The sequence below is a fragment of the Humulus lupulus genome, chromosome 8 (genome assembly GCF_963169125.1).
Source record: "Humulus lupulus chromosome 8, drHumLupu1.1, whole genome shotgun sequence".
Lineage (NCBI taxonomy): Eukaryota > Viridiplantae > Streptophyta > Magnoliopsida > Rosales > Cannabaceae > Humulus > Humulus lupulus.
Window position 1 is genome coordinate 114,806,353 of NC_084800.1, and position 22,680 is coordinate 114,829,032.

General features: G+C 37.0%; 1 protein-coding gene across 6 annotated transcripts; it reads right to left on the reverse strand.

Moving 5' to 3' along the window:
* Positions 1-934: 934 nt before the first annotated feature.
* Positions 935-7,145, reverse strand: LOC133798345 (guanylyl cyclase 1). 6 transcript variants are annotated; one of them, XM_062236582.1, is made up of 11 exons: positions 6,915-7,144; positions 6,316-6,426; positions 5,901-6,192; positions 5,635-5,759; positions 4,455-4,566; positions 3,258-3,332; positions 2,965-3,053; positions 2,766-2,827; positions 2,027-2,099; positions 1,729-1,804; positions 935-1,319 (listed from the first exon to the last, which is right to left on the reverse strand). In XM_062236582.1, the coding sequence occupies exons 3-11, from the start codon at positions 6,060-6,062 to the stop codon at positions 1,242-1,244; spliced, it is 852 nt and encodes a 283-aa protein (XP_062092566.1). In that variant the 5' UTR covers positions 6,063-6,192; positions 6,316-6,426; positions 6,915-7,144; the 3' UTR covers positions 935-1,241. The 6 variants fall into 6 exon arrangements, with proteins under 6 accessions (XP_062092566.1, XP_062092567.1, XP_062092568.1 ...); XM_062236583.1 differs by lacking the exon at positions 6,915-7,144 and adding an exon at positions 6,576-6,806; XM_062236584.1 differs by lacking the exon at positions 6,316-6,426 and having other exon boundaries at positions 5,901-6,100; positions 6,915-7,145.
* Positions 7,146-22,680: the final 15,535 nt, after the last annotated feature.

Here is a 22,680-nt window from a genome sequence, read left to right on the forward strand (position 1 = left end):
TTGGGATGGTAGTGGAGAAATAGCACTATTTATAGAAACACTATCAATACAAATATGTTGTAAAAGCTGAGATTATTATTACTGTTAACCAGCTATTAAATCTCCTCTTTTAGTTTTTATAAGGGAAGAAAGACATTTTCCCTTGTTCTCGGGGAAAAGAGTTTGTGGTGTCGGGATCTTTGTTGTTGTGGAATGTAAATTCTTGGAACTCCAAAACCAGTTTCCACTTCCAACCCAACCTCAACTCAACTCAACTCTACTCTGTTTTCCATGACCATGGCTCTACTTTCCCCCAGAAAGATGATAAACAAACAATAATTTTAGTAACCAAAACCCAACTTCCGACAACTACTACATGTCACTTATAATTTTAAAATATTATGTTTATGCTTTGTTTAGACTAAACTAATTAAATTAATGCATCGTTCACCCCCACGAATTCGTGTTACATGGTTGAATTGTGTGCTTATTAAAATGGCGTGACTGTCTCGGACATGTAGTAAAGACTAACCTTAAAACAAGGACTTTATGCCCCCACTTAGTGAATTGGCCCCTCTCTCTCTCTCTCTCTCTCTCTCTCTCTCTCTCTCTTGTAGAATTGCCAGATCACAAATACACGTGCAAGGTAGGAATGTAGGGCATGCATGTATGTACCCTCCAATAAGGCTTAAAATAGGGACTAGTCACACGAAGTCTCCATGAAAAATGGTTTCATGGGTGATTAGATTAAACAATTCGTGGGGTCACTCACTCACATTTAAGATTTAGACAAGGGTTTCATGAACTAAATAAATTCAACTTTGAAACTCACACAAACACAAAGATGAGGATAATGGCTGCACTGCAACTACATGATGTTTCATGCTTATGTATTAAAGCAACCCATACCCATTTGCTGAAAATGCTAGAAAAGTTGGGAAAGACAACCAAGACCTAAAACAAATCTCAATTTTATTAAACTTAGTTTAAGGATATGTGCAAATAAAATGTTACAAGAACAGCTGAATTTGACAGATTATATATGAATGAATATACAGAGCACGTGTAAAGTGAAGTTCTCTATAACTCTCTTTCAAGCACAAAACCAAACGCTATGGTTGGTTGGTTGATGCTGGAATCACAATCAAAATACAAAAGATATTATTCCTTAATGTACAAACTACACTATCAGTTTGTAATATTAATATTATACAGTGGGTCACGAGTCATGACACTTCAAATCTGGCAGATTATAAAAGATGTCATGAGCCGACTTTGACATGAGGAGAAAGTTGTAGAGATGGGTTGATTCTCTTACTATCATTATCGTCCAAAGAAATCTGTATGAATATACCATGAGGAAAAAGTGATTATTAATAAAGAGAGACTACATATCACTTTACAAGCTTTCTTTACTTGGAGAAATATTGGAAGCATTATGGTGAATTAGTTCAAACATGATCTACCTGCTATTAGTTTGAATTTTGGTGGTTGAATTTTCAGAAAGTTAGAATAGATTATTACTCGGGGAAGTTGGATATTCAACCATCTAAGATACCCCCCCATTTAACGAACATATCTATTGTATTTATTGTTTTTTACTATTGAATATGGTAGGGAATTGAACATTCATACGACTGTGCCAACAAGTACGTAGCTAGGTAGATCAAACCCAGTTACTACTTTCACTTTGAACTTGAAAATCTGCAAAGTTTAAAAGTTGGGAATAAAAGTTGAATTGTCAATTACCAAGAGAAGATCCTCATCAGTACCAAAAGATTTCCGGGCTTCCTCAAGGCAATGTGAAGAGATCTTAATATGTTTCCTGCACCATTAGAATTTGACGTTCCAAAATAAGCAGAAATAAATTTGGAAGAACAATTAAGAGTGTTGAAAAGTTTACGCATGAACACTGAAAGGGTCTTTTTTCTTTTCGAAGGGTCAAAAAACAGATACGTGAATTTTCAACTATATTTTTTACAATTCCAAGTATATTTTGGATTAATATATAGGAAGGATGCGACCATAAAACACATGAGAATATTACCTAGAACTGGCAGGATCTCTAATCTCAAACTCATCTGTTTCGGTGTCATAGCCACATATAATCACATAGTGACCTATAGAAGAAATGGGAATTTCCAAAGAGTATCATTTATTATGAGTCAAGCTTAATTCAAGGCAACAATCAAAGATAAATTACACATACTTAAGAAAAATAGTAATGAACTAAAAATAAACCAGGTTTTAATCAAAGAATAAGATCAAAGGAAAGGGCAGGTCCCATTCCATTACTATATGGTGCAGATTGAAAAATGGAAAATAAATCAAATATGACAGAAATAGCTAAGAATCATGGATTTAAGGAACAAATATAAATGCATTTACGCCAAACTATCTTTTATATACCCTTACATCCCCAAAAATAATGGACCCAAGTTTAAAAATGGGGCTCTCCGTCTAAACCCTACAATATTTGGAGTGTAGGAAACTCAAACCTCAGACCTAATGGGAGCAAATCACAGGTCTGCCGTTTGAGCTACCCCTCACGGGTTAGGCCAAACTGATCTTTTGAAAAAACCTGTTACAAAAATCAGCCAGACGTCTGGAAATGCCTAGAGTCTCCCCAGAGAGAATACGGCAAAATAACATCCCAGACAATGACTTAATAAAGTACAAGGCCAGCACATGACAGTCAAAAGCTACAACACTACAATTTTAGTGCTCTGAGAACTCAATAGGGCGTTACATTACATTTACAAACAAAAATAAGAAATGTTGCTTACCAGTGTATCCAGAATTGATGTCACTGATGTCTGAGATAAATACATCCTTCAGCCAAGACCGACTAAAGCACAAAATTTAGAAGTTATAATTAGAACTAGTCAGTTATACAATGTGTTATTATTTTCAGAAATATTGGAGACTTTACAATCACCTGAGACAAAAAGTAAAAAGATAGAGGATACTACAAGAAAATTAGACCTCAATTTGTACTGGTCAACTAATGCAATGGCAATATATTCCCCAGATAATATCAAAAGAGAAATTCCTTCTATGCTGATTGACCTGCACTGTGAGGAAAAATTTATTTCCCCAATGGAAGAGAAAAATATAAGTAGAGAAAAACACTATGCCCAAATTTAAGAAAATAAACAAGAATATCATAAAGGTCTGTTCATATTGCTTGCTACAAATAAAGGGTAAGACACAATGTTATTTCCCCAAGTTCAATATATATTACCTAGGAATTATGCCATCAAATATATGGTACATACCTGTATGTTAATTCCAGCTTCCAGTGATTTTTTAAATAACATATCCACTCGTATCAGATCATTAGGTAATTGCTCCTACACCATATTCAAACTGAATTTTTTGAGTATTATGAGAATGAGAAAAACCAACAACTATATCAAGTATATTTACACATGAATCATTACTCTTTTTTGAAGAAAAATAAAATTCATACAATACTAATTGAAAAGAAAATACAACCAAGGGTGAACACAATAGAAAATGCAAATAGTTATATAAATGCCTACAAACCAAGGCTCTACTGAGTTTAATGTTTGCAATAGGTTGGAGGAGCCAGAAGATACATGAAAGAAATCATTAGCTATGAGAGCTGGGTACCCAAATTAATTTCTTAATTTAATAGGTCTATATTACAGTTCTATGTTTGGATAAATACACAGAGTTTAAAAAGGTTTGGGTGATTACCAATTTGTATTGAAGGAGTCTTGTTGAGTATATGGGTTCTAGTTTGTATCTTGTAAATCTCTATACACAATATTTATATAAAATGGAATAACTATTATACTGTGGACGTATGTGATTTTGCCAAATCACATAAAATAGTGTGTTTCTATTGTGTGTGTGTGTGTGTGTTGGTGCTAAGTTTGATGCGCATTTCTGGTAATAATGCAGTGTAGAAAGAGACTCGTTTCCCCAAGTGGCACTAGGACCAATTTATGCATATTCTAGCAAAGCTGGTGAAAGATATCATGATTTGGCCAATGTTTAGAACTTTAAATGGCTAAAGGTAGAGATTTTTGTAGTGTTGATAGGGATACAATGGAGATAAAGTGTAAGGGTGAATTCTCAAGTGGTGTTTCGTGCATACATAATCATACATTGAGGGAAATTCATGGTTATATGGTCACACGATAGTCCAACCATCAAGGAAGAGATGAGAAGAGAAGAGAGTACAACATGCGGTTACATGACGTTGATGACTGACTCTGATGAGGTGTAATGATTACATGGTAACACGACCATAAACTCCATGTTTATATAGTACTGTGATGTAAAGTGAAGAAAAACAAAATTTTATGAGGAAAAGGACATGACATCTGATTATGCTCTTGCTAGGTGATGCTTCTTTGACATAGCTCTTAAAATTTCTCATCAGAGTATTTTACTAAACCATGACACAACCACAAAAGAAGAGTTTCTATGAGTGGGCGAATCACCTTGTAAAATGTCTCAACAGAATAATTTGGGTTTGCTCCAAACGTTACTGTGTAGTAGGAAAAACTAACAGAAAACTTCTGCAATAGATATGCCAGATCAACGGTCCAAATGCTGCACACAAGATATCAATAATGAGATCTATGACGATTTGCTGCTACCAGCTTCTATCTAAAAGGGATGAATTCATCAGTGTATATCTAAACACCTCAGAGAAAAATGCATTCAATATTACACAATTTGATTCTACCTTACCAAAGTACTGAATCTACATGAGCAGCAAGAAGACAAAAACAAGCTTATATGTTATTTATCGGTTATTTTTGCCGAAAAAATAGTTCTGCAGGTAACTCACACAACATCCATAAGCTATGACATGCTTCTACAGTAAAATTTACTTTAGAGATCTTTAACTTATAAAAAATTCTCGATATTCAAGGTGATCCTACCTTTCAACCGACAACATAGAGGAATCTAGCCTCGTGTTATGCCATGAAGGGAGAAAACAATTGGGAAATGGCAATGATAGGTGTTAGGCTGTCCGCTTAAGACAATTGGACATTTAAACGTGCATATAAGTATATATGTATATAAACAGAGGAGAGTGAGATGTCAACACAGAAACGAGATATATAACCTATGTGGCTATGCTTGCCATCATCAAACCAATTACAAAGAACTTTCATTCTTTATCTTAAAATAACAGTAATAGCCTTAAAAGAAGCAGCCCAAAATCTAGCTTCACTGACTATTATTTTAAACTAAGGTGTCTAATGTCTATAACATGTAACGTGATAATAATAACAATATTTATTCTGAGGATAACTTAAGATGCATCCATAGGAGTGGAAACACAAATACTGAAGTAAAAGAAGTTAATAAAAGCTTCCGTCCTCCAAGTCTCAAACCTTTCTAAATAGTTTAAAAAGTTTCGGTTACATTAGATATGCCAAAATTAGATGTAAAATAAAAGACTATATTCAAGATTAACAAATGTTCAGTTAGCAAGACAATCATGTATTAAGGATTTTTGACTAACAGACAAGAGAGCTGAGTTTTAAGTTTTCTGCACATTCTTTCTCTACCAATTTCTGGACTTACCCAACTATGTAAAATCAATCAGTTATATAGAACTTAGTTATTGAAAATAAGTCAAAAATAGAATGAGGAATAGTGCAACACCTTGTTGTGCAACAAATCTCTGCCAGTGACTCGATGCTGTGATTATTGATGCCAAAGGTTCTGAAAACCATCAGAACACAAGCGAGCCCACAATCCCAAGAATATAACTGATTTATATGCAGAACCTATAAGCACCATAGCACCTTACTAAATTAAAACGTGTGTTATAATCAATATGAACATTCCATCATCGAACACGAAAAAGTTTATAGCCACAATACAGAGTATCATTTAGAAAAATAAAGACAGAATCACCAAGCACTCACGTTAACAATATACGAACGGGGCAAAACAGAAAGAGAGCATTTTCCATTAGAAGATAACTTCTCATGTGGGTAGGATTCTAAGAAACTTGAACGTTCTCTCTCTGATAATGCTTCCTCTTCTGCCTTAAGAATCTTATTAAACAGAATATATAAAGGCCACATGAGTGACAAAATTAACTGTAGTGTTGACACTTCGGAACCTGTAAACACAATTTGAGTAGCTGTTTTAACTCAGCACGTATTGTTTGGCAGATTTCCCAAATAGTGTTTGAAACGTCTTTTGCATCAGAACCTATTGCAATTTCAATAGAAAAAACAATAAGGTTTCTCCATTTCTGAATGCGAAGTGTTGTAAGTTTAAAAATTCTATTTTATTCAAATGATATGTATTAATAGCACTAATTCATTTTGGCACCTTCATACTACCCCATCGGTTTGAGGCCTATTAAATTTCTTGCATTCAATACAAACCAAAGTTCGTAGCTTTATGCCGGAAAAATTGTAGTAACTTAAGGACTATTGTCCGCTACATTTCCAAATTTAAAAAGAAATCAAGATATGAAATCGTAAGGTAGTTTATGGTTATCATGTACATGAAGGAAAAAAATAGCAGGGAAACTTTTAACAAGTGTCATTGAAAATCTACAACATAGAGCTGGAAAAATAAAAGATTACCAAATTGATCAAGAAGCCCACGATCAATACAAATAAACTTGACCACCAACAAAAAAAATTCAAACAGATTATCGATCATAACAATTCAAATATGAAAATATCATCACAAATGGAACAAATTAGCTTAATAACCAGGAATCCAAATACACCCCTCGTCAAAATCCTACCCACCCAGATAGAGTTTTCATTTAAAAACAAAAAACTCACATCCAAATCCAAAATAACAAACACATACATATATAAGTATATACTTACACATAAGAAAAAGAAAGAAAAAAAACCCATACAGCGCCATATGAGTATTGGGAAAAAAAGAAACAATGTAAAGAGATATCATACCTTTTTGGTGGGAAACAAAAGAAGAGTTAGGTGTTGAGAATTAGCTCAAACGCTTTCCTTTCTTTTTTCGTTCTACAAATTTCTGAACAAAAAAGTTTCGGAATTATTCGGATATTGGAAGCTTATTGGATCGTGGGTAGCTTTGGTTGTTCGCCTACCTGTCCCAAGTCAAATTCCTGCTCTTCTTTATTAGTTTTTCTTTCTTGCAAAGTTTTTCCTTTTTATTATTTTTTTAATATAAATTCTTATTTTTGACGAATATAAATTTTAAGGCGGTGACTATGATAAGTTTATTTTTGAAGAGTGATTTTTTTGTTTGTTTGAAAAATGAATGATTTCACATTTGAGGGGGCAAATCTTTATTTACTAGCTATTAAAACCACTAATTCTCATCTATCCATATAGTTGAAAACTCATCTATTACAAAGTCATTTCAAAGTATAAACTTTGTCAATGAAATGAACCGCTAGATTACCTAGCATAAAATAAAGTGACAATGGTCATCTTGATAAAGTTACGAAACTAACATACCATATCAAAGATGGTAGACACAAAAATACCATCAAACAGTGTTTACAAACACCCACAATCGGGAGACCATATTGGAAAATATAACAAAAACAAAACACTAAAAACACTACTGCCAGATCTGAAAGAGCCACCATTTTGCAACTCAGGATCCTGACCCTCCATGAAACAAAATGTAACGTCCTGCTTTTCGGGTAACTTGAAATGACTCGAGTCAAAACTGTTTTTTCCGAGTTAAGAATATTATATCTGTTTAAAATTTATTTCCACGAGTTATTGCTAGTCAAATTATGAATTTTGTGTTTAAAAGTCAAGATAAGACTTTCGGTCTTAGACCGACACAAAAACTCTGATCAAGTAAAAATCTCAGAAAATAAAATGAAAGACTATGACAAATATATTATGGGCATAAAATACATTTATAAAAATTAAAGTTTGGTAAAAAATAATAAACCTAATGGAAAATGGAAATTTAGGGCATTTTGTGTTAAATGCTTAATTTTACCGAAATGAGGAATTTTATTCCATGAATGGACCTTATGTTAAATTTTATTGTGTGATTAATTAAATTAAATGTGAGAGACATTTAATTTAATTATTATGTGTTAAGTTTTGTTTTTAAAACTTAATAAGAGTAAAAAAAGTTATAGAAAATCAATTTGTATTTTTCTTCTTAGGAAATATTGATTCACTTTTATAAAAAATATATATATATATATAAATGCATATATAGAAAGAGGTGGCTGGCCATGTGGGGTTTTAAATGGTGTGAACAAAATTAATTAAGTTTTAAATCTCATTTTAAATATTAGGGATAAATGCAAGTGGATAGTAAAAATACTCAAGTGTCTTAGGATATTTTAGAGTAGTCTAAACCTTTCTAACCCTCCCCCCCCAAAATCCGACCCTCTCTCTCTTACAATCACTCTCATCTTATTTGAAAACTCTCTATCAAGTTTTCTCTCCATCTTCAACCTCAAGAACACTAAGAAAGCTTGGAAGCTATGCCTTTGTCTAGAAAGGGTTTTCCTAAGGTAAAGTTTCAAAAAACTAGACTCTTGTAAAGTTTTAACCATAGATTTTTCAATAGCTGATTATATATGTTGTTGGGGGAGTTGGTTAAGATTTTGAAAGGGTTTTGAAGGAGCCAAAGCTAATAGGAAGATCCAAACCTTAAGCAAGAACAACAAGAGGTAAAAAGTTTACTTTTTATGGTTGTTATTGTATGGTTTTTAGTTTTAAGTATTATTTTGTATAGTTAATGCTTAAAGTTTCTTATTGGTGATGTAATAAGGTTATGGTAGTTGTTTTATAATTTTTATGATGCTTTTGTGTTGATTTTTGAAAATAGGGACCAAAACCCCCAAGAGTTTTGTTAGAAACCTTAAAACAAAATACATGTTTTGAGTTGTGACTTCCAAGGGGTCAAGCATCCACTGTATATTGATTTTATAAAATTTAATTGTGATGTGATGTTGTTGATATTGAGTACATAGAATTGAGTTTTTGAAACACTCAAAATATTTAAAAATGAGTGAGTTATGTTATTTCAAAGTTTAGGTAAAAAACTGTTTTTTCGTATTCTTAATTTCAGGACCAAGTTTCTATAGCCACTGTATAGGGAAAATGAACTCAGTTTTTTCTAAAATTTGGTGGACATATTATTGGCATAACCTAGTATTCCACTATAAAATTTGGTAAGAAAATACTAAACAGTTTGAAAGTTATTAACTATCAAAGTTTGAAAAAATTAAGGACTTGAAAATAGGTAATTTTTACCTCATTGTTGGAAAATAATTTCACCAATCAAAATTGGTCATTTTGACCTAAGATTTTGCAAAGACTTAAATGGCATACCAAAAATGGAATTGGAAAATTTTGGTAACAATTGGGTAAGTAAATTTCAAGTTATGACCTAACAAAGTATATAGTTAAAAATGTGAAAATTAAAGTTTTCACACTTAGTGTAAAAGCGAGATTTTGGAACTTAAGGTAAAAAGTAAAATTTTGCTTATAGCAAGATAAAATCTTGGCAAGTCTTGAAAACATATTTTGACCTAAAATACCACTTTGAGTTTAGTGAGAATTATTTTTATTAAAGAATTTTTATTCTTTCTAAAAATAAAAGAATTAATTTATTAATAAGTTAATAAATTAAAAGAGGGTTTAAAACCCTATATTTTGAGAAAATAATAAAGTGAATTATTTTTCTAATAAGTAAACTTGATTAATTGACTTTAGAAAAATTAACTAGTCAAGATGGGAAAGGTTTTCCTAATTAAGATAAATTAGGCTATTTTCTTAAAACAGTTTTTAGAGATTAAAACCTTAAGAAAAATAAAAGGAAAATTAAGAGTTTATTTTCTTGAAAAATAATTAAGGAATTTAATTAGTATTTTCAAGATATAATACCGGCTAAAATCTTTTATATATTTTACTGACTGTTGAAAGTACGGGTTAATAGCAGACTTTTAAAGAAAAAGATTTTTAGCGGACTATGAGAAAATACTATTGTGATACCCGAGCCTAGGTATCGAGACCATAGGGTAGGTCTCCCCGAGACTTAGGGTTTAGTCTCAGATATTTTTGTATGAATTTCCTTAATGGGTTTAAAACCAAATAAGGATCTTTAATCCTTTCAAATGATTTTTAAAATGACCAAACTGCCCAAAATAATATTAATGAATTATAAAGTGTCATAATTAATCCGAGTATACTGTATGGATAATTACAGTATTGGCTAAGCATAACTGGATTATACATTGGAGGGTGAAATCTTACTAAGAGCAAAGGACTCCAAGTAAGTCAACTTCTATTGTGTGGCTGCAACATGAAACAACTATTGTATTGTATGTTAGTATAGAGACACATGCACATATATACACTGTTGTAGAAGGTTTTCTTAGAGACGTTAGTCTAGTGGGCGCTGATTCAGAAAATATGACCGGTAGATTTCCGTCATATTCTAGACGGCTGATCCCCGTCACACTGCTTGATTTTATTATGTTCGGTTCATTACCGTGACGAGTGACCAAGAGGTGAGGATTGCTGGTTTAAATCTAGGGGCGCCAAAATGAATGGGACCTAGGGGCCCTCATGCTTACTTAATAAGTGAACGGTTAGAACTCGAGCAAGCGCTTTGATAAGTTATTCCCGGATAGTAGCCGTGAATATTGGCCGTTCAGTGAGAGTGCTTAGAGTTACTAGGGGTTGCCAAGTTTGAGTGAGGCTAAACATCCTAGGGGCAACTGCTCACCAGAACCACTGATTAACATAGAAGTCTCTGTAAAAATGTGTAACTTCGATTACACTCTTGGATAAGTAGTGATGCTCTAGGTAACTTGATGGTTACTCTTATGAGGGATTTACTCTTGGATAAGTAGCGATGCCCTAGGTAACATGATAGTTACCCCTGATGGGGATATTTATTGACTAGATCTTAGTGTTGAGACTCGGTTCTCTCTTACAGATTAGCATTTATGTTGGAGGGCGTGTTATGCCCGAATTGTTGGAAGTTGTCGAGCGCTGGTCTCGAATTATATTGTGATATATTATATCTGCTTGCTCTGAGATTTTCTGAGTGCAGAGATTTATTTGTTGATAAGAAATGGTTGTGATATAATATATTTGCTTGTTCTGGGGTTTTCTGAGTGTAGGAATTTATCTGTTTATACGAAATAATTTGTCATTGGTTATCAAGCATGACCATAAGTTTTCCAGGACGCTTTTGCATTCTTGAAATTTATTGTGTAGGGTTCGGATGGATCCGGAACCCTAATTCTCTGCATGCTTTTTTTTTTTTAAAGTTGAACTTACTAAGCGTTTTTGCTTACCTAGTTGTTTCCTGTTGTAGGTAAGAACAAGGGCAAGGCAGAGCAGTGAGCGCTGGAGTCTACCTTGCGAATGTACATGTGGACCAACCTTTTTGGAAGCCGTTTTATTTTTGGAAATGTTGTGTTATTTTCATAAATTAGGCTCATTTTACTCTTTATAAAATATGTTTGTATTAAATGTTAAGTATGACCATTCGACTTTTAAAAACTTTGTTTTTATACGGGATTTTGAGACATTTGGTTAAATGAAAACATTTATATTTCCGCATTTTCGAGTCTTGAAAATCTGGGATGTTATACAAACACCCATATCGCTAGTGATAGAGAAGGTAGCTACTCCCATATCTCGACCACAAAGCCCCTAGACCAAAAGACCTCCACTTGCAAAAGGCAGGGTCTCAAGGGTTCTCGTTGCAGATACCCATGCTGCCAAATGAACCCTCGCCCCACCGCCATAAAACCCACATCCCCACCATCTTTGACCCCTAAAATGTAAAAATCCTTGAAGGGTGATTCTAATAAGTAGGGGTGCACATGAGTCAGATTTTCGGGTTTCGGGTGCATCAAGTTCGGGTTTTGCGGGTTTTAGGTGGAGGAAAGTGGTACCAAATCCGGTATGAAATTTTCGGGTTTTGGGGTGATTTCAGGTTTGGTTGGGTTTCGGGTGGGATTGGTCCAAAAATGGGCCTTGGTAAAAAATTTCAAAAATACCATTTTTTGACACTTTTTTAATTTTTTTGTTTTTCACATGTTTTGAATTTTTATATTAATCTTGTTTATTATAATTTTTCTAAAAAAAGAATATAATCTTGAGTAAGGAAATTATAATTATTTTATAATGATAGAATATATATATATATTTTGTATACATTTGGTAATTCTTCTGTTCTTTAATGTAATGTTTGTGTTATTCACCCGAATATATATATATATATATATATTAGCTCATCACTTAAACTATCTAAAAAATTCATTTTTTTTTTCAATTTTCTAATACTTTTCACTTATTCTCATATAAATCATATAGGCGATTCTAGGAAGCCACCTCGCCTCCGAATAGCTCTACTTTATATATAAGTATAACATATAGATTTTTTTCAATATATAATTTTGATGGCGAAAATATAATACACAAATATATGTAATCGATTAAAGTAATATAGATAGTAAATAAGATTCGTTCCCACAGAGACTATCAACTACCACCAATTCTAACTTTCTATTTGGCTGTCGAAAATAAAGTGATTTTTAAACTAAAACTTAAAATTGAAATAAATTGTGCATTTATAAAATTTGATTCAATAATTAAAAACTTAGGGTATTAACTTCATCAACTTTTCATCCTGTTAAAGTTACTAATCAGCGCATATAATTCTTCAATTTCTATCATAATTGCAGGTTAACTAAAACAATCCTAATTCTTTTTCAAGATAAAAAAATCTCAACCTATATGCAAACTTTCTACATATTTGTGATAAATTTTAACATATAGTAGGCATGAAGCATAGATACCCTAAACGCTACACAAACCCTATAGGTTTTCTCGTCCCATATGCAATTTATGTTTAACTGATTATAGAATATTCAACTCTCCCCTCTCCCCTCTCGGATCTTGAATCAGAATCATAAATCATGTAAATAGTGATCAATTATCCACACAGATTAGGTACAAATCATACAGAGAGAGGATAGAAGAAGAAGAAATTATATGAACTTCATAGAAAATTAACAAATATCAAAGTGACTACATTAAACCCTAGAAATGATGTTTAGTTCATAACAAACATGACTAACACAATAAAATAGATGTTCAGAAACATAGAATTAAGCTACTAAAAATTGAGATAAAACTAAAGAAAAATAGAGTATTAGAGTTAAATAGCTACTGATCCTGTAATAAAAAAAACCTCCTTGATAAATGACCTAAAATTCGCACTTGAACAAAACACTTTTTCCCTTTTGGTAAGGCAGGCGCGACTTGCTCATTCTTGAGTCGCGACCCGTGCCTTTTTGGTCCACTTTGCTGATTCGCCTCTGCCTCCATGCGCGTCACGACCCAAGTGTCCAAGTCGCGACTTCTTGGATCCTTTGTCCTTTCACAGTCTTTTCAACCTTCATTTAGCTCCGGATTTATCCTGAATATTCTCGGCTCTCCCGAACTCACATAGAATGGCCAAAAGCTCCCCAAAATACCCAATTTCATCACTAAATCCGCTCCGTTCCTTTCCATTCGTAAATTCATAGCAAAAATCTGAAAACAAAATAAACACAAGCATAAAACCACACAAAATCCACAATTTGACTCGAAACTAAGACTAAAACACATTGTTAAAACTACCCTAAACTAGACTTATAAAATTTAAATGATGTAAAAGTATACACTACAAAATTAAATAAATAAATATAAGTAATATGTTAAAGATTAATTAACTAACAAAATTATTTGGCAAGATTGAGTTAAATCAATCACCTATATAAGAAAATAATATTAATATTTGGACATATTACAAATTAAAATGAATGAATGGTACTTTATATATAGCCTAAATGTATAACATCACAATGGTTTTGTAACACCCCAATTTGCTAATAAGGTTTAAGACCTTGATTAGCGTGCCTGGAGGGAAATAAGTGAATTAACATGATAATATATGAATTTGAATGAATATGTGATTAGAATGCATGTTTAGGTGGTATAAATATGCATGTGGGCCCCGTTTGTATGTTAGGGGTAAATTGGTAATTTTAGCCCGCTGAGGGCATAAATGTGATAACTGTATTATATGATTAGTACCACGTGTGTGTGGTGATATTAATGTGATGCACATGCCGAGACAGTCCTAGGGAGCTAATTAGTTTAAAAGTCAAAACAGGATTAAATACCCGGCTCGGGAGGATCCTAGGGGTACTTTGGGAATTTCGTAAGTTGAGTTGAGAATTAGTGGTTAATAGTTATTGGTGATTGAGTAACCTCAGTAACCATTAGTAACTGCTGAGAGTAACAAGTTGTGATGGGAAAATGGTAGAATAGTAATAGAGGTGAAATGGCAAGAGTGCCCTTGACGTTTAGTTAGGAAGTGATTTTCTTGGAGGGGTAGAATGGTCTTTTGGCAGGATATAGGAACCTTCAGCTGAGGGAAAAGGGTCATTCACGTTTTACACTTAGGTATATTTCTGTTTTTGCTGAAATTGAAGGAAACCTAGAGGAGGAAAGAGAAAACTAAGGGCAAATCTCTTGGGATCAAGAAGAGAATTAAAGCTAAGGGAACTTGGAGGATTATTCAGTGAATTGAGGTAAGGAAATTCTGTGTATGTGTTGTAGAATTTAGCTAAGAGTATCATGGAATTGGGAACTGAGTTATGTGCTTTGTTTGGTAAACTCTTGGGATAAATTGAGATTAGGTTCAGCAAGAGGTTGTGATTTGAGCTTGGGACTTGATTGGGAAGAGCAGCTCAAAGTTGAATTCTTGATTGAGGTAAGGGTTTTGAACATGTTTGAATTTTCATATCTGATATGGTTTAAGAATCTAGAAGTCGGTTTACATCTTTCTCAAGTTCTGGTTTGAGTTTTGAAAGTTATTGTTTAAGTTTCTGAAATCTAAAACTCAAGTGTGGATTTTGGGTGTAATTGTGTAATTGAGCTTGTTGTTGAGGTTTATAGGTTGTTAAATGGTTTGTTTGGGGTTTTAAACTGATTTTGGGGTTTGGGTATGCATTGGGATTGAATTGGGAGTGTTTTGGCTCGGGGAAAATGCAGGGGAAAACCCAGATTTCTGGGTTCGTGAAGGGGCACCGCGGCCTTGTTCTTTGGCGCTTCGGCGCGAGGTTGAATCAGGAGCTGGGGGACTCTTTGACTTGCTGGGCGCCGCGGCGCTAGGATATTTTCAGAACAAGGAATTTTGCATTTTTGGGCTTTTGCTTCGGGGACTCGGGGAATGTTTCCGATGCATTGTTTTAGGAATTTAGGGATTCCGAGAGTGTGGGATTGGTCTCGGGAAGTAGTTTTGGATTGGTTTATATTAAAGGATGTTTTATATGTGTTGTGACTAGGTCTTCGGAGAGGCTCGGGATAGAGGACCGTGCTCGTGGCTTTGGTGCATTGTGAAGCTCGGGATACAGGTAAGAAAACTATAACACCAGTAGAGCAGGGCATGGGCCCATAGTCTTGTTGCAGGGCACGACCCCAAATTGTATTATTATTAGGATGTAGCCTTGATTGAGTTATTATATGCTTGAGTGCTGTTTGAGAATGCTATATGTGGTTATAGCAGAATGAACGACAAAGGAGCCGGGAACGGCGAAGGGCCGAGAACGACGAAGGCCGAGAACGACAGTGGGGCCGGGAATAACACTAGCACATGGAGTGCTTATAGTTAGGGTGAGACCCCAATGGATACATGGGATATACTTACGGTGAGAACCGAGATCCCAGGCGTTGGTAGCGCTTCTGGGACCGCATGGCCGTATTTGTTTAGTCTAATGGACTGTCTGTTTTATCTGTGGATTGTCTAATATGCTAATTATATAACATGCGTATGTTATGTGCTGTGTGAGTTTTCTTGCTGGGCTTCGGCTCACGGGTGCTCTGTGTTGCAGGTAAGGGCAAGGAAAAAGTTAACCAGGCATGAGTATGGAGAGCGTGGAGCGGCGCGTACATGTTTGGCCTGCCCGACTGCTTTGGTTGGGGGCATTTTGAGAAATGGCTGTATTAAACTACGTTTTTGATAATTAGTCATCTGTAAACTTATTTTGAGTTGTAAATACTTTATAAAGTTTATTTTGGGATCCCAAATGTTAAACTCTTGGAATTTTCAACAAAATGGAGTACTTTTAAAGATTACTGCCTTGATTTCTGTTTAATCACACTTTTGTTCTAAAAACCTCGCTTAGCGAGTTAATTGCACATTTTAAACTCACTTAGTAAGGGCTCTAAGGTAGTAGGGCGTTACAACTTGGTATCAGAGCGAGCCAAGGTTTATTGGTTCTGGAGATTGACCGAACATGTACGCTCGCTGCCATTGAAAAGCTCGACTCAGGGTTGATTGGTATGGTTGACTGTTATGACTGAATATGTGCTTGAATACCCTGTTTGCCTGTTTAGTTTGAAAGAGCATGATGAATGAAATAACATATGCATGATGTTAGGGAATGGCCCATTGTGTGTTATATGCTATTTGTATGTTATCTGGATTGTTGATCTTGGTTGGTTGTTGAGAATGGGAGGTGGAATTGGATTTTGTTATCATGCCTGATAGCGGTGTCATTGATTGCAGGCATATAGTTGTAATGCCTCGGCAATCATCTAGACTCCGCGGCAGTCGGGCCGAGGATGACAATCAGGGTCAGGACCCTCCACCTGCCCCACAGAACTGGCAGCAGATATTAGCCGAAATGGAGGCTAGATTACAGAGAACGGAGGAAGAACTTCGTCAGATGAGGCAGCAGGCCCCTTCACAGGTCACAGGGTTACCAATTCAGCAGAATGTAGCGCCAGTGCCGGTTCGGCCTGTGGTTGAGAACAGGTGGGAACCCTTGTATGAAAGATTCAGAAAGCAGCACCCTCCCACCTTTGAGGGTGGATCAGACCCACTGCAGGCCGAGCAGTGGATGAATATGATTTCCTTAATCTTAGATTTCATGAGGGTTGAAGGAAATGAAAGGGTAGCTTGTGCTAGCTACATGCTTAGGGAGGATGCCCGCATCTGGTGGGATGTAGTGAGTCAGCAGAGGAATATTACAATTATGACTTGGGAAGAATTTAAGAGTATCTTCAATGAGAAATACTACAGTGTAGCAGTTCGAGCTGCGAAGGTTGAGGAGTTTATCAACCTAACTCAGAACAGGTTATCAGTCACTGAGTACGCCCTGAGATTTGACAGATTGGCGAAGTTTGCACCAGACTTAGTGCTGACAGATGTGGCCAGGAGAGATAGGTTTATACGAGGGTTGAATGTGATGATCTCTCGTGATGTGAATATTACCTTGAGTTCAGAGACTACTACTTATGCTCAAGCGGTGGATAAGGCCCTTACTACAGAGAGGGCTGAGGATCAGATATGGAAAGACAGCGCAGTTAGGCGCGATGCCCGGAGGACGATGCCTCCTTTTGTTGGGTCTAGTCGGGGCAGTGGCCCCAGTGAGCAGAAAAGAAGGGTTCCAGATTCATTTGTTCCTCCTAGTTCTGATAGGAGGGTACGGGGTTCTATTGGTGGCCGTCAGGGCGGAGGTGACAACTGGAGGGATTTTCTAGTGTGTCCTCGGTGCAGACGACGACATCAGGGTAAGTGCCGGATTAGGGCATGTTTTATCTGTGGGAGTGCCAACCATATGAAGAAAGACTACCCACAAGCTAAGAAAGAGGAGCCAAAGCAGGGAGACAGTCTTGCTCCTGCCAGGGTATTCGCTTTGACTCAGACTGAGGCGGAGGCTAGTCCCTCAGTTGTGACAGGTCAGATCTCTAGCACTGGTTCTTTTTATACTGCATTGATTGATTCGGGGGCTACCCACTCATTTGTATCTGTTAGGGTGATAGACTAGCTTTGTAGACCTAGTATTGTGTATGCTAGGGGTTTTCAGACTTTGTTACCAACAGGAGAACTGGTAGTCTCTAGGAGATGGGTTAGAGCATTACCAGTAGAGATAGATGGTAGAGAATTGTTTGTTGATTTGGTTGAATTAGACATGGATGACTTCGATATGATATTAGGGATGGATTGGTTAACAAGGTATGGAGCAACGATTGATTGCAAGCGGCGAATGGTGACTTTTGAACCAAAAGGCGAGGTACCTTTTGTGTTTGTGGGGACGGTGAATGGACCACGAGTGCCTAAGATCTCAGCACTGAAGGCTAGAGACCTGATGCAGGAAGGTTGCATGGGATTCTTAGCAAGTGTTGTAGATACCTCTAAGGTGGTGACAGTGGGACCGAATGAAACCAGATTGGTATGTGAGTTTCCAGACTTATTTCCAGCGAACTTGCCGGGGTTGCCGCCACAGCGAGAGATTGAGTTCGTCATAGAGTTGGCACCGGGGGTGGAACCAGTTTCCAGGGCACCCTATAGAATGGCTCCGACAGAGTTAAAATAATTGAAGATTCAGTTACAAGAGCGACTGGATTTGGGGTTCATTAGACCGAGTTTCTCACCATGGGGTGCTCCAGTGCTATTTTTTAAGAAGAAGGATGGGTCACTTAGGATGTGCATTGATTACAGAGAGTTGAATAAGCTAACTATTAAGAATAAGTATCCAGTGCCTAGGATTGATGATTTATTTGATCAGCTATAGGGGAGTACGGTGTTTTCGAAGATTGATCTCCAGTCAGGCTATCATCAGTTGAGGATTAAAGAGGAGGACATACCAAAGACTGCTTTTCGGACAAGGTATGGGCACTATGAATTTCTGGTTATGTCTTTTGGATTAACTAATGCCCCATCAGCTTTTATGGATATGATGAATAGATTTTTCAAGGACTACCTGGATAAGTTTGTGATTGTGTTTATCGATGATATACTAGTATACTCCCAGTCAGAGACAGAGCATGAGCATCATCTGCGCCTGGTATTGCAGCGATTAAGAGAGCATAAGTTATATGCCAAGTTCAGTAAGTGCGAGTTCTGGTTACCGCAGGTTACATTTTTGGGCCATATTGTCAGTAAGGAGGGGATACTGGTTAACCCAAGTAAGATAGAGGCAGTGAGAGATTGGCCTAGACCGAACAGTGTTCCTGAGGTCAGAAGTTTTCTCAGATTGGCAGGATACTACCGGCAGTTTGTAAAGGGGTTCTCCAGAATTGCTACTCCATTGACAGAGTTGACAAGGAAGAAGACCAAGTATGTGTGGATGGATCGGTGTGAGAATAACTTCAAGGAATTGAAGCGGCGATTGATTACTGCACTAGTGTTGAGGTTTCCGACAGACAATGAGAAGTTCGTGGTTTACTGTGACGCTTCCAGACAGGGTTTGGATTGTGTGTTGATGCAAGCTGGGAAAGTAATAGCTTATGCATCAAGGCAATTAAAGGAGTACGAGCAGAGGTATCCCACGCATGATCTGGAATTGGCTGCAGTGGTATTCGCACTTAAGGTTTGGAGACATTACCTGTATGGTGAAAGGTGCGAGATATACACTGATCACAAGAGTTTAAAGTATTTCTTTACTCAAAAAGATTTGAACATGCGTCAAAGACGATGGTTGGAATTGGTTGTGACATCTTATACCATCCTGGGAAGGCTAATGTAGTGGCTGATGCATTGAGCCGGAAGGGCCTAGAACAGTTGTTTAGTTCGAGGCAGGTATCAGACAAATTAGCTGACGAGATGGCCAGAGCAGGTATAGAGTTAGTGGTTGGTAGGTTAGCCAACATAACTCTACAGTCTACGCTCCTTGAGAGGATTAAGGAAGCACAGGGAAGGGATCCCCAGTTAGTTGAACGTAGAGAGAACGTCCTAGCTGGAACGATTAAGGACTTCTCTATCTCAGAGATGGGCTTATTGAAGTACAAGGGACAGATTTGTGTACCGATTGATTCAGATATTCAGCGAGAGATTCTGGATGAGTCTTATACCACTCCCTATTACACCCAGGTACTATGAAGATGTACCAAGATTTAAGGGTTTTGTATTGGTGGGTAGGCATGAAGAGGGATGTGGTAGACTATGTGGCAAGGTGCCTGACGTGTCAGCAGATTAAGGCTGAACATCAGAATCCAGCAGGGTTATTGCAGCCTCTAGGGATTCCCGAGTGGAAATGGGAAGATATTACCATGGACTTTGTGGTTGGATTGCCGAAGACCGTGGGTCAGCATGACTCAGTGTGGGTGATTGTGGACAGGTATACTAAGTCCACCCACTTTTTACCTATGAGAACAACTTATACTGTGGAGCAGTATGCTGAGCTTTATGTGAAGGAAATTGTTCGACTTCATGGGGCTCCAAGGTTGATAGTATTTGACAGGGACCCCACCTTCACCTCCAAGTTTTGGGAGAGCCTGCATAAGGCAATGGGCACACAGTTACGGTTTAGTACTGCTTATCATCCTCAGACAGACGGGCAATCTGAGCGGACGATTCAGATACTGGAAGATATGCTACGAGCCTGTGTGTTGGACTTTGGGGGATCCTGGAGTAAGTATCTCCCATTGATTGAGTTCTCGTACAATAATAGTTATCAGGCGACTATCGGAGTGGCTCCGTATGAGATGCTGTATGGGAGAAAGTGCAGGTCACCGATACACTGGATGAGATAGGTGAGAGAAGATATCTAGGTCCAGAGATGGTACAAAGGACCAATGAGGCAATTGAAAAGATTAGAGCTCGTATGCTCGCCTCCCAGAGTCGTCAGAAGAGTTACTCATATCTGAGATGCAGGAGTGTAGAGTTTCAGGTCGGCGATCATGTATTCCTCAGGGTTTCACCCCTGAGAGGAGTGAAACGATTCAGTGTTCGGGCCAAGCTAAGTCCCAAGTTTGTTGGCCCCTTTGAGGTTCTGGAACGAGTTGGAGAGGTAGCTTACAGATTAGCGATGCCTCCAGCTCTATCAGGGGTTCATGATGTGTTTCATGTGTCCATGCTTCGTAAATATGTATCAGATACTACTCATGTGCTGAGTTATGAGAACTTGGAGTTAGATCAGGATTTATCATACGCGGAAAAGCCTGCTCAGATCCTTGATAGGAAGGACAAAGTCTTGCGGAGCAAGACCATCGCCTTGGTTAAAGTGCTGTGGAGGAACAGCAAGGTTGAAGAGGCGACGTGGGAACTTGAGTCTGATATGCAGGAGCAGCATCCCGAGTTATTCAGGTAATTTCAAGGACGAAATTCTTGTAAGGAGGGGATAATTGTAACACCCCAATTTGCTAATAAGGTTTAAGACCTTGATTAGCGTGCCTGGAGGGAAATAAGTGAATTAACATGATAATATATGAATTTGAATGAATATGTGATTAGAATGCATGTTTAGGTGGTATAAATATGCATGTGGGCCCCGTTTGTATGTTAGGGGTAAATTGGTAATTTTAGCCCGCTGAGGGCATAAATGTGATAACTGTATTATATGATTAGTACCACGTGTGTGTGGTGATATTAATGTGATGCACATGCCAAGACGGTCCTAGGGAGCTAATTAGTTTAAAATTCACAACAGGATTAAATACTTGGCTCGGGAGGAGCCTAGGGGTACTTTGGGAATTTCGTAAGTTGAGTTGAGAATTAATGGTTAATGGTTATTGGTGATTGAGTAACCTGAGTAACCATTAGTAACTGCTGAGAGTAACAAGTTGTGATGGGAAAATGGTAGAATAGTAATAGAGGTGAAATGGCAGGAGTGCCCTTGAGGTTTAGTTAGGAAGTGATTTTCTTGGAGGGGTAGAATGGTCTTTTGGCAAGATATTGGAACCTTCAGCAGAGGGAAAAGGGTCATTCACGTTTTACACTTAGGTATATTTTTGTTTTTGCTGAAATTGAAGGAAAACCTAGAGGAGAAAAGGGAAAACTAAGGGCAAATCTCTTGGGATCAAGAAGAGAATTAAAGCTAAGGGAACTTAGAGGATTATTCAGTGAATTGAGGTAAGGAAATTCTGTGTATGTGTTGTATAATTTAGCTAAGAGTATCATGGAATTGGGAACTGAGTTATGTGCTTTGTTTGGTAAACTCTTGGGATAAATTGAGGTTAGGTTCAGCAAGAGGTTGTGATTTGAGCTTGGGACTTGATTGGGAAGAGCAGCTCAAAGTTGAATTCTTGATTGAGGTAAGGGTTTTGAACATGTTTGAATTTTCATATCTGATATGGTTTAAGAATCTAGAAGTCTGGTTTACATCTTTCTCAAGTTCTGGTTTGAGTTTTGAAAGTTATTGTTTAAGTTTCTGAAATCTAAAACTCAAGTGTGGATTTTGGGTGTAATTGTGTAATTGAGCTTGTTGTTGAGATTTATAGGTTGTTAAATGGTTTGTTTGGGGTTTTAAACTGATTTTGGGGTTTGGGTATGCATTGGGATTGAATTGGGAGTGTTTTGGCTTGGGGAAAATGCAGGGGAAAACCCAGATTTCTGGGTTCGTGAAGGGGCGTCGCAGCCCTGTTCTTTGGCGCTGCGGCGCGAGGTTGAATCAGGAGCTGGGGGACTCTCTGACTTGCTGGGCACCGCGACCCTCAAAGGCAGCGCCGCGGCGCTAGGATATTTTCAGAACAAGGAATTTTGCATTTTTGGGCTTTTGCTCTGCGGGCTCGGGGAGTGTTTCCAATGCATTGTTTTAGGAATTTGGGGGTTCCGAGAGTGTGGGATTGGTCCCGGGAAGTAGTTTTGGATTGGTTTATATTAAAGGATGTTTTATATGTGTTGTGACTAGGTCTTCGGAGAGGCTCGAGATAGAGGACCGTGCTCGTGGCTTTGGTGCATTGTGAAACTCGGGAT

What these genes read in the sequence shown, in the direction of transcription:
- LOC133798345 (XM_062236584.1), bottom strand. Translation starts at nt 6,062, where the DNA reads ATGTGGCCTTTATATATTCTGTTTAATAAGATTCTTAAGGCAGAAGAG. An exon ending in CTGTTGAGACATTTTACAAG is followed by an intron (nt 3,333 to 4,454) that starts GTGATTCGCCCA and finishes AATATGGTGTAG; the next exon opens with GAGCAATTACCTAATGATCT. An exon ending in AAGCTGGAATTAACATACAG is followed by an intron (nt 3,054 to 3,257) that starts GTATGTACCATA and finishes TTTTCCTCACAG; the next exon opens with TGCAGGTCAATCAGCATAGA.